The 13120-nt window shown below is 41.6% G+C and overlaps 1 protein-coding gene across 3 annotated transcripts in view; it reads left to right on the top strand.

Moving 5' to 3' along the window:
• The first annotated feature begins 2663 nt into the window (after positions 1–2663).
• Positions 2664–13120, top strand: part of abhd18 (abhydrolase domain containing 18) — an 85149-nt gene continuing 74692 nt past the window's right edge. For 2 of the 3 annotated variants that reach the window (XM_084009564.1, XM_084009563.1), the window contains exons 1-2: positions 2665–2804; positions 6010–6118. In XM_084009564.1, the coding sequence (XP_083865690.1) occupies positions 6027–6118 (92 nt within the window). In that variant the 5' untranslated portion in view covers positions 2665–2804; positions 6010–6026. Of the gene's footprint in view, positions 2805–6009; positions 6119–13120 lie in introns of all 3 variants that reach the window. The other variant, XR_014597132.1, reaches the window with a different exon arrangement.

Below are 13120 nucleotides of genomic sequence, written 5' to 3'. Positions count from 1 at the left end.
TACACTCTGACTGAAGCCACTAGAATCTATTAATGAATTAAATGCTACACTAAGGCTGTTATTTACAACATCCACATGGACATTTAAATCCCCCACAATAATAACTTTATCTGATTTAAGGACTAAACTTGATAGAAACTCAGAGAATTCAGATAAGAATTCAGAGTATGGACCAGGAGCACGATACACAATAACAAACAGAATTGGCTGCATTGTTTTCCAGTTTGGGTGCGAAAGGCTGAGAATCAGGCTCTCAAATTAGTTATAATTTAGTTTTGGTTTTGGATTGATTGACAGGCTTGAATCAAAAATGGCTGCAACTCCTTTAGTCTGCTGCCTCGAGATACGAGTATTAATATGGCTGGGAGGACTAGCTTTGTTTAAACCAATTCATTATCATGGCCTTGAGATCAAAGAATGCTTTCTTTAGCTGGAAATATTTGGCTACAATACAAATATAATTAATATAACCCTGTATATACAGTACATGAATATACAGTAGTTACATTGGGTTTTGTAAGGAGGGGAAGCCCTCATTTACAGCCAATGTCTTGTATGATGGCGTTCTGCCTGATCATGTTGTCAAAAGCTAGTTAAACCTTTAGTTATACAGATTGTCTCATTAAAGGAATACTTCACCCATTTGCATGAAGCTTTGTATGGTTAGCCTAGCTTTCCAAGTAAAGACAGGAGTCAGACATGGATGTGTGATGTCAGCACTGCTCTTTAACATCGTTATAGACTGGGTGATGCGCCACACAACAGAAGGAAAAGGAAGAGGTATAAGATGGACCCTCTTAACATTAGAAGACTTGGATTTTGCTTATGATTTAGCTCTAGTCTCACACACTCACCAACACATGCAAGAGAAGACATCACGTCTCGGCTGCTTTGCACAGCAAGTTGGCCTGAAAATAAATCAGAATAAATCAGAAGTACTGGCACTAAACGTCTCAGATCCACCACCAATCCTTGTGTATGGTGAAGCTCTAACAACAACAAAGGAGTTTACCTACCTTGGCCGTGCTGTAAGATTTGATGGGGGTGCACACAATGACATAAAACAGAATCAATAAAGCCAGGAATGCGTTCAGAATGTTGAACAACATATGGAAGTCCCAGCAATACAGAGCAAAGACAAAACTGAGGATATATCAGAGCTGTGTGCTATCCACCCTCCTGTATGGAGCAGAATGCTGGAGGGTGACAGCAAGTGACCTATGTCAACTGTCAAAAAGTTTACGAAAGATATGTCTGATTTTTTGGCCCAATAAGATATCAAACGAAGATCTGCTGACTAGATACCAACAAGACAGCATGGATAACATAACACAGAGGCGCTGGAACTGGATTGGACATGTTCTGAGAAGAGAGCAAGAGAGCATCCCAAGACTAGCCCTTCACTGAACACCTGAAGTTAGAAGAAAGAGAGGACGACCCAAAAACACCTGGTGTCGCACAATAGAAGAGGAAATGAAATCTGTGAGCCTGACATAGGAAGGTGTCCAGAAAACAGCCCAGAATCGACCAGAGTGGAGAACCTTTCTTGCTGCCCTACTTACCAGGAGGCAAAATGGACAGTAAGTAAGTAAGTTTGTATGGTCAAAAACCTGGTAGTGTGTTTGATGGTCGTCATCATTCCCTCATTTCCCAGAGACGGAGATCTCTGTGTTTCTATTCTGAAAAAGAGCCTCCGATGACCCAAATATCCTCATGTTGCATCATCGGAGGCTCTTTGGTTAGAGGGGGTGAGACCATAACACTAGTTCCTCTTGTTTTCAACCCACCTATAGGGGGCAGACTACAGACCTATTACAGACCGGTGGTGGGACCCACTCAGACCACAGACCTATTACAGATCAGATCAGTATAAAACAAAGCAGCAACCTCCTGGTGCTGAGGAACAAATACACATACTACTACTACTGTTAATACTACTGCTACTGTTAATACTACTACTACTACTGTTGATACTAGTACTACTGTTGATACTACTACTACTGTTAATACTACTACTACTACTGTTAATACGACTACTACTACTGTTGATATTACTACTACTGTTAATCCTACTGCTACTGTCAATACTACTGCTACTTTTGATACTACTACTACTGTTAATCCTACTGCTACTGTTACTACTGCTACTGTTAATATTACTGTTACTACTGTTAAGACGACTACTGTTAATCCTACTGCTACTGTTAATACTACTGTATACTACTGCTACTGTTACTACTGCTACTGTTAATACTACTACTACTGTTGATACTACTACTACTGTTAATCCTACTGCTACTGTTACTACTGCTACTGTTAATACTACTGTTACTGTTAATACTACTGCTACTGTTAATGTTAATAGTACTGTTACTGTTATTACTACTGCTACTGTTAATACTGCTATTGTTAATAGTACTGTTACTGTTATTACTACTGCTACTGTTAATACAACTACTGCTGCTGTCCTACTGCTACTGTTAATACTACTGTAACTAATACTACTGCTGCTGTCCTACTGCTACTGTTAATACTAGGGCTACTGCTACTATTTTTTTTGCGTGTTAATGATGTCCAACAAACAGTCGGGCTTTACTTACATACTTTGGTACAGCTGGTGGTGATGCACCATATAACATAGATAGGTTGCACGCCATAAAAAAGAAAAAGAAGAGGAGGAGGCATAACCGAAGCTTGACACGTGATCTGGTCGCGTCATCCGACCTCTGAAGCCGGTCTGTGGCTGTTATGCTAGCAGTGCTAAGACGTCCCCACGGAGAACACACGGCTGTGCTAAGTCTGAGGTAGTGTTACGTTAAATAAATTCCGTTGCTGTTTCTGTCAACTATCGCCTGTCTGTCTGTCTGTCTGTCTGTCTGTCTCACTCCCCGCCTGTCTGTCTATACGTTAATGAATGATCAAGCTTAGTCCCGTGAGGTCGCTGAGCTAGCTATGTTCCTGTTCGGACAGCAGCCTGTCGGCGGCGTGTGTGCGCTGATGTCACTCATGTCCGCCTTCCTACACGCCATTGAAGAGACTGCAGAATGAACGCGCGGTGCTGTATTCACGGGTGCGCTTTATCACTGGAAGTAGCGGAACTGTAGTTAATCATAGAGAGTGGTCTGTTGGCAACGACTTCCTTGTTTGACGGGCGAAGCTCGTTTACAGAAGCTGTGTTTGCTCGTCGCTCCGTCATGGAGCTAAAACCAGGACAAGCAGCACGTTTCATTATGTTGCCCTCAATTCTTGACATTGCTGTACGCGTGTGTATGCCACGCTGGTTTAAAATGGGATTATTTATATTATATATTATGAACGTACAGGTAATCAAAGGTATTAAGAGTTTACTAACTTTCAGCTCTCATCAAACATTTACCTGTAATGATTCGCTGGAAGCTCTAATAGCTTCCTAGTGAGACTGTCCCAGAAATGTCAACTGATTCTATTGGAGACAAGAGGAGGACACACCAGTCTCACTTCTTTTACCCTTAAAGACCTAGACCCATTTTGGGGGTGCCTGACTTTTTCCTAACCTATTCTAGCAGTCAGCATCAAGTGCCATACACCAGTTGATTCAGGAGAACCCTCAATTTCATTTTAGCTAATTGAAAGTCTAATTTTACATTTGCTTTGTCTGATAATACATGAATTTACCAGATGGAAAAAAAAAAATGCCTGTAAAGATTTTTTTTTTTAACTGTTAAGACAGAACCTCAGGAATAGTGAAAACTGTCTTCACAAACTATATACAAAGAGAGAGAATCAATTACAAATGTGCAAACGAAATATAAAAAGTGCAAATGATGTTCACAGACAAAATGAGTGAGAAATATAGGCTGGTATGGAGGAAGGGTATGGTGGCAGCCGGACCCTCCTGGACAGTCGGCCTCAGCAGGCATGCTGACGGGGACGGTGGCCAGGTCATCCCCTCTCATCATCTGGACTCCAATAAAAAAGATAAAGAGAGAAAATATTAATGTGGCCAAACTTAAATTTTTAATGCTTTTATTTTTCCAGTGGGTATGTCATCCTCATATTCTCACACACACTTCTAAGCTCAAGTAAATGACCCTATAGCAAACTACAAAAAGGGCAAGCCTGATGGAGCTACACATGAAACGCTTTGCTTGCCATATTACTGTAAATAAATACATTGATCTAGTGGCTCTTTAACTCTCTGTTTGTGTCTAATTTGTTTTGTTTTTTACTGTTTACCAACACAATTACAGCCAGAATTAGAAAACTTGGACGCATCATGTCGCATCACGCATCAGAAATAGCAAGCAATAAATGATATCCATATTGCACAATAAAATATAAGCATTGTTATTCACTTTTTGTCTTGAAACGGATCGATCCCCTGGCTGTATCTCCTCGCTTTAAGTGTCCAAATCACAATTCCACCACATCGCCTAGCAACTCGTTAGAAAAAATGAATTCCAGCGCTTCCTCTGTTGTACTGTCCTCTTGCCATCTTTTTTTTGCTTTGTGTTGTGCTCTGTCTTCGAATCTGTTGTTTTTAGGTGTTTCCATGCAAGCAAGTACACACTTCCTCCGTCTTGGTTTCCCTCTGTAAATTTAAAAAGAGATGTTGATTGGTGGAGTGCATGACGTCATGGACATTTCAATTCTGAACCAATCAGCATGTGCGAGGCGGGCCTTAGCATCTACAACCATTGCTAATTGGCTCAGAGGAAGCAACAACATGAGTTGCCTTGATGGACCAATGCTGCAGAATATGATGGCATAACCACGTAACCAGCCAAGAATCCCTGCTTTCCCTGTCTTTTTAAAGAATATGGATAAGATAACCAGTTCAAAAGTTCATAAGCAACAGTATTATTAAGCCGTGGGCAGGAGTCTCGGTTTTTAAGGGTCAAAGGACCATTAACGTTCCAGAATGTTCCTGAAAATGTTTGTCCAGGTTTGTTAAAACTCCCCTCGTCGTTAAAATCCTCCTCCTAGCTGAAATTTAGTTAGAAACTCAGTTTTTGTAAGGAACTATTTTTCCAGGCGTAATAACATTCAGCCCAAGGGCTCTCTTGGCTTTATTGCTATTGACAGCTCAGAGGGCGGAACCAACTGGCTGAAAGTTACACTTGACTTGTGTGAGTTTCAGCTCGTACTGATACGACTCAACAGCTGCTTCTCCCAGTACGTCTACCTCATAATTATACTGGGAGTGTTGGGAAGTCATTCTCTGACGGGATCTTCTTCTCTACATTGAATCGTGAATAGTAAACCAATGTTGAGCGGTATCTCAAACAAGCTTTTTTATCTCACCGCTTCCTGGTTACAAAGTGCAATCGGAGCCAGCCAGAGAACTTTTGGCCAATGGGATGCAGCCGAGGGATCATGTGTTCCTTGTGCTGAGAGAGTGTGCTTGTTATTCAGGTCGCTGTGCACTGAAATTAGAACTTGATATTACCGGCTAGTAGAGCTGTCAATGTTCATCAATAGCACTATTCAAATTTCATTCCATATTTCTTTTAATATTCAAATTTGAATATTTAATGCTCAAATCCAGCCTATTATTAATATTAAATACACTACACAGGCTTATACGTTGCCAATGCCATTATCTGCAATGTGGTTGTTTTACTTCCTGTCTACTAGAGGGCGTTCCAAAACATTACCAATAAATATGATGAATTACCAACAGGTGACAGCTTTCTAGATAAGTAATAATTGGGGACACTGTGTCCCCGTTGCCATGGCTATGCCCTCCTCATCTCGCCGTCAGCTCTACTTTTAATTTGGTATTGGTGCGCAATTTTGAATGGCTTTTATTAGAGTTATACAGTAAGTTTAGATAAAATAAACAACACACGTTCCCTAGACACAGAGACTTAACAGTCTGTTTTTACACTGTTTCCACTTGAACGTCAGTAAACACTGATACACTGATGAAGACTGGAAGCTCTGCTGATGGAGAGGAGTCAGAACTAGACTGTGAACTAAGACATATTGTTTGCACCCTCTGAATGGAGTGTCTGTCTCTTTGTGTAGATGCCAGGTGCTGGTCCATGGGGGTGAGCCGACTGGATGTATTTTACAGAAGGCTGCTCCTCACCAAACTCTTCATTGGGGGATGGGGGAAGCCTGAAGACCTCAAGAGGTATGGGGGGAAACAAGAATGAAACAGAAGAACAGTTAGAAATATCAAGAGAATAGAGAAGCTTCTCATCACATATAATGGAACAGTATCTACCAACTCTTCCTGGTACTCCTTGGACAGTTGGGAGATGTAGTCCCACCAGCATATCCGAGGTCTGGTCTGTACTCTCATCCAGGGCCAATGTTTATCAAACAAAGTAAAATTTTGGTCTCAGCTGTATGATTAAAAAAAATACATCCTTACTTTTGCTCCTTCATAGACATAAGAATAACGATATTCCTCATATGTCTCCCTTAAGAGTTCCTGGGGACATTTTGTGCCATTCTGTTTTTTTATTTTCATGCCATTTTGTCTGTTTTAAATTAATATAGCTCACATTTTCCAGAAGATATTCATTTTTGAAACATTTTGGAATTTTCATCTCAGTTTGTTAAATTAGCCTAAAATGGCTACGCTACACAAAAACCGACACATTTGTTCCTAGTGTCAAAAAATGCCCCATTGAAAACCATTGAAAATGGCTTTTTTTATCCCACATTTATCTCAACATAACTAATGCATTGCTTTCTGTTAATATTTCCTTTTGGACTACTGGCTTTTCATTTAACAGTTTTATATATGTCCACCAGGTGGCGCTACTTTTTCCCCATTTTAAGCATGTCTCAAAATGTCACTCTTTTTACTGTTTTCTGCAAGCGTGTGTGTGTCATCTTTGATGTTGGATAATGGTGTGTGTGTGTGTGTGTGTGTGTGTGTGTGTGTGTGTGTGTGTGTTTGTGTGTGTGTGGGTGTGTGTGTGTGTGTGTGAGAGAGAGAGAGAGAGTGTGTGTCCGTCTTCATGAATTGTTTTCTCTTAGAAGCCACACTCTGCATTCTAAACTTATTAAATAATAAAAACAATGAGTAGCACAAGAACCAAAACAAAATTGGTTCTCACTCAGGTTGTTTATGCAGGTGCACTGCAGCCATTGTCAAAAGTATGAGCAGTAGTGCAGGAGTAGTCATTTTGGAGATGGCAGACAGACATTACAGCACACAGGAGGCTCTGGACATTATCATGCACTCCGAGTGCGAGGATGGCTCCTCATCCTCCTCCGAGGACTCTGAGGCTGACATGGAGGAGGCCTCAGAGGTACGAGACCAGCTGGAGTCCAACTCCGACTCATCGGAAGACTCATCGGGAAGATAAGAGTGGATGGGAGATGGATGAAGTTGGGGCAGGATGGACTTCAAAAACTGGAAGAATTATTTGGTCTCCAACGAACTCTGCGATGCTCCGCTACATCTGCTACATCCCAGCAGTTTTGACACAGTGGCCGGGTCAGTGATTCCGGCGGTGGCATAGTTTTAAGCTGCTGCTGACAGAGGAAATCCTGCAGCATATTGTTGACCTGACAAACCAGCATGGGAGAAGCTCAATCCGAGACTGGCGAGATGTTTACCTGGTGGAACTGCAGGTTTATGTGGGGCTACTCATTTTGGCAGGTGTTTACCGGTCAAAAAATGAATAATTGACCCATCTCAGGGCCTAATAATAATAATAGTAATCAATTACTATCCATCCATCCATTGTCTACCGCTTATCCTGTATTCAGGGTCGTGGGGGGGCTGGAGCCGATCCCAGCTGTCATTGGGCGAAGGCAGGGTACACCCTGGACAGGACGCCAGTCTATCGCAGGGCCGACATGTAGAGACAGACAACCATTCACACTCACATTCACACCTACGGGCAATTTAGAGTCACCAATTAACCTATCCCCATCCTGCATGTCTTTGGACTGTGGGAGGAAGCCGGAGAACCCGGAGAGAACCCGCGTGGGTTCTCTCCGGGTTCTCCGTAACGTAGTGCAGACAGACAGGCAGGCAGAGGTAGTTTTATAAGACTGACTTGTTTAAAATGGAAAAAATATTAATTTAGCATGTTTTTACAGCACTTTTTGGGAAGGTGACATTTTCTGTACTTAGGGACACGAGTGTAAGTTTTTTTTAAATCTGACACTGTAGAAAAAATAACAATGCATCAAAATCAATGTTGCTGCCAATCATTGACCCATCTCAGGGCCTAATAATAATACTAATCAATTACTACTTGAAATTTATTTTATGGAAATTATTTTACTTTTTTGGGGGGGGGGTTTCGATAAAAACGGGTAGTTATGTAAACATATTGGCCTTTAAAAGGTTAAAATCCTCAAAATATAATTCATATCTGGCATGTATAGTTCACTACACAACTACACATCCAACAGTGCTTTGACTTCCGGCCGGGCTGGCCACTACCGGAAGTTAAATGCGCGGAGGGAGGTAGAGGCGATGAAGCCGGGAAGCGAGAGCTACAGATTAAAGTCCGACACAATGATCCGTCGGTGAGATTAACTGACTTTATTGGGAAGTCGCAAATATTGCATAGATTCATGCGAGTTGAATGTGATGAAAAAAAAAAAAAAAAACGGAGTTGGATGGGAGTGGGAGTAATTTTGAGTGGGAGCGGGATGGGAGCGGGAGTCATTCTACAGGAGTGGGACGGGATGGGATTTTTTTTTTTACTCCGGCCCGGGATTGGGATGGGATGGGATTTTTTCTCTGGGAGTGGGATGGGACGGGAGTGAAAATCCACTCCCGTGTCATGCTCTAGTACACACACACCATGGTTTGTCCCTCATAACGCAACCACGGGAACTGCGCAAGCCATTTTTGTTGAAAAGAATACTTTTTTTTTCTCCCCACTGCCCCCCGCCTCTTTCGCCAACCTGTCACTGTCCTCTTCAGAAGAAGAATCTGAGATTATTTTTGCTTCCTCTGCTAACCCTTCTCCAGCACCAACAACAGCCTCATTTGTTTCCTCCTCCGACACATTTTTCTTCTTAAAATAATCTACTATCGACCGCTTCATATCTGCTTTGTTTAAATTCTTTAGCGCGATCATTCAGTGAACGTGCGCGTGCACAACTGTGCACGTAACGTGTGCAGACAGACAGGCAGGCAGAGGTAGTTTTATAAGACTGACTTGTTTAAAATGGAAAAAATATTAATTTAGCATGTTTTTACAGCACTTTTTGGGAAGGTGACATTTTCTGTACTTAGGGACACGAGTGTAAGTTTTTTTTAAATCTGACACTGTAGAAAAAATAACAATGCATCAAAATCAATGTTGCTGCCAATCATTGACCCATCTCAGGGCCTAATAATAATACTAATCAATTACTACTTGAAATTTATTTTATGGAAATTATTTTAGTTTTTGTGTTTTTTTCAATAAAAAAACTGTGAAGTTATGTAAACATATTGGCCTTTAAAGGGTTAAAATCCTCAAAATATAATTCATATTTGGTATGTATATTTCAGGCTGAAGTACACTCAACAAAAATATAAACGCAACACTTGTTTTTGCTCCCATTTTTCATGAGATGGACTTAAAGATCTAAAATTCATTCCAGATACACAATATTACCATTTCTCTCAAACATTGTTCACAAATCAGTCTAAATGTGTGATAGTGAGCCCTTCTGCTTTGCTGAGATAATCCATCCCACCTCACAGGTGTGCCACATCAAGATGCTGATCTGACATCATGATTAGTGCACAGGTGTGCCTTAGACTGTCCACAATAAAAGGCCACCCTGAAATGTGCATTTTTTTGCTTTATTGGGGGTCTGGGGACTCAGAACCAGTCAGTATCTGGTGTGACCACCATTTGCCTCATGCAGTGCAACACATCTTCTTCGCATAGAGTTTATCAGATTGTCAATTGTGGCCTGTGGAATGTTGGTCCACTCCTCTTCAATGGCTGTGCGAAGTTGCTGGATATTAGTGGGAACTGGTAAACGCTGTCGTATACGCCGGTCAAGCACATCCCAAACATGCTCAATGGGTGACATGTCCGGTGAGTATGCTGGCCATGCAAGAACTGGGACATTTTCAGCTTCCAAGAATTGTGTACAGATCCTTGCAACATGGGACCGTGCATTATCTTGCTGAAACATGAGGTGATGTTCATGGATGTATGGCACAGCAATGGGCCTCAGGATCTCATCACGGTATCTCTGTGCATTCAAAATGCCATCAATAAAATGCACCTGTGTTCTTCGTCCATAACAGATGCCTGCCCATACCATAACCCCACCACCACCATGGGCCACTCGATCCACAACATTGACATCAGCAAAGCGCTCACCCACACAACGCCACACACGCTGTCTGCCATCTGCCCTGAACAATGTAAACCGAGATTCATCCGTGAAGAGAACACCTCTCCAACGTGCCAGACGCCATCGAATGTGAGCATTTGCCCACTCAAGTCTGTTACGGCGACGAGCTGGAGTCAGGTCAAGACCCCGATGAGGACGAGGAGCATGCAGTTGAGCTTCCCTGAGACGGTTTCTGACAGTTTGTGCAGAAATTGTTTGGTTATGCAAACCAATTGTTTCAGCAGCTGTCTGAGTGGCTGGTCTCAGACGATCTTGGAGGTGAACCTGCTGGATGTGGAGGTCCTGGGCTGGTGTGGTTACACGTGGTCTGCGGTTGTGAGGCCGGTTGGATGTACTGCCATATTCTCTGAAACGCCTTTGGAGACGGCTTATGGTGGAGAAATGAACATTCAATGCACGAGCAACAGATCTGGTTGACATTCCTGCTGTCAGCATGCCAATTGCACGCTCCCTCAATGCTTGTGGCATCTGTGGCATTTTGCTGTGAGACAAAACTGCACATTTCAGAGTGGCCTTTTATTGTGGGCAGTATAAGGTATACCTGTGCACTAATCATGATGTCAGATCAGCATCTTGATGTGGCACACCTGTGAGGTGGGATGGATTATCTCAGCAAAGCAGAAGTGCTCACTATCACACATTTAGACAGATTTGTGAACAATGTTTGAGAGAAATGGTAATATTGTGTATCTGGAATGAATTTTAATTCTTTAAGTCCATCTCATGAAAAATGGGAGCAAAAACAAAAGTGTTGCGTTTATATTTTTGTTGAGTGTAGATTTATAAGACTGACTCGTTTAAAGTGGAAAAAAATATCAATTTAGCATGTTTTTACAGCACTTTTTGGGAAGGTGACATTTTTTGTACTTAGGGACACGAGTGTAAGTTTTTTTAAGGAACTCTTACGGGTTAAACTTCAAACTACCCACAAAACAGTTTTTATATGATCAGTATATCATTGCTCATGCTGTACGGGTGGGCGGTGTCTGGAATATATTTGATGTATCGCATTTTGTTGTCCATGAGATGTATTAAATGACTCGCAAATACTGCAACTACAAATGGTCACATATCATTTTGTTAATCTGGCGACATAAGATCACTTTGGCATTTCCGTGTTACCCCCAGAATGAGTCCAGGCCCACATATTGGCGGTCGGCTTCGGTCTGAGGTGCAGCAGGCAAATTTTTGTGTGCTCTATATTTAAAAGACTTGACAATTTGAACACAAAGAGAGGGTGAATTATTAATCTAAGGCATTTATTGCATAAAAATTAGGGAAACCTTGCAGGAGCTCCCGCAAATGATTATTAATTTCTGAATGGATATTTGGTAGGGATGCACCAATACCACTTTTTTTCCAAGTACAAAAGCTTAAATCCTAGTACTTGCTGATACTGAGTAACTATATGAGTACTTACAATACAACAAAGTAAAAAATATTAAACATGATGCTCTTGCTAATATTTTAACATTCAACTTTGTTTCCTGATGGGGATATTTATTAAATTAACAGTTTAATCAGTTAAAATAAATATTAAAGATAGGAGACTAAGAGCAGCAGCTTGTCACTTCAAGGAGAATAGTGCTGGTCCACCTTAAAGGTCAACTGGTAACTGGAACGCCAGAGTTATTGTCACAAGTTTAGTTCCTGAATTGAACTGCTACGAAGAAATTGATTCATAACTTTCAAAAATCAATTTTTTCACAAACGCTATTGTGTCTCGGCTTGCGCACTTCACAGCTAATCCCCTGCTAACACTAGCCGACTGCTGTCGTTGCAGCTGAATTATCAGTTTAGTCTAGTGCAGTTTGGCAATGAAATACCAGTAGACATAATATCCAAACCTCTGAAGATATTTAATGCTTGTGAGCATATGACATCCAGAGCGTGACAGTGGATTGACTGAAGGGTTACTGTCTCTCTCAGTAGTTATAATGCATTTGAATTGTCATACATGTCTGGCATCCTGCAGCCACCATTCCAGGGGCCTGTACTACAAGGCGAGTTCAACATACCCAGGGTATCTTTCAGAGATCCAGCTTAAGTAACCCTAACAAAGGCAAGCGGATATAAGCGGTCACACGAAGCTGGTTATCAACTCGCTAAGTCAACCCAGGGTTTACCTGTCCAGCTATGAGCGCGTGCACATGAAAGAGGCGGCGTTTGCTGCATTTGACCAATCACATACATGGATCAGTCTTCGGCAGCGGAGCGGCATATTTCACGTACGAGGAGCTAATCATTATCTTTCAGAAATACGAAGAAGTTAATATAATACAGCCAAAGGCAACAGTTTCATCTGATAAATGCAGGAAGGACAGCTGGCAAAAACTCACCGACTGTGTGAATTTGTAAGTCGTATTAATAGTATTAGCAGTAGTATAATATGACTGCCCCATTATAAGGACACTACTAGATCTGACTGATTGAATGGGTACGTTAAGTGCGCTGATAGCTCAGTGGTAGAGTTACTGCCCCATGTACCGAGGCTCCCTGCAGCGGTCCCGGGTTCGAATCTGCCCTGCGGTCCACTTTTAAATCATGTCGTCGCTCTCTCTCGTCTCTTTAAATCTTATGATGTCCTTCCGCAATAAAATGCCAAAAAATATAACTTTAAAATAATGAATATGTTGCTTAGATGTATTCTTATAACGTGGTGGATGACAATATCAGCCTATTTTTTTCAGCTGCAATCCCGGTGGTGTAAAACGGACTTGGGAGCAAATCAAATAAATATAAAAAACATAATTCAAAGTGTTCAGTAGGCTGTACGCTGACACAGATAAGTCAT

Source organism: Eutrigla gurnardus, assembly GCF_963514095.1.
Source record: "Eutrigla gurnardus genome assembly, chromosome: 5".
Lineage (NCBI taxonomy): Eukaryota > Metazoa > Chordata > Actinopteri > Perciformes > Triglidae > Eutrigla > Eutrigla gurnardus.
This window is presented reverse-complemented; position numbering and strand designations above follow the sequence as displayed.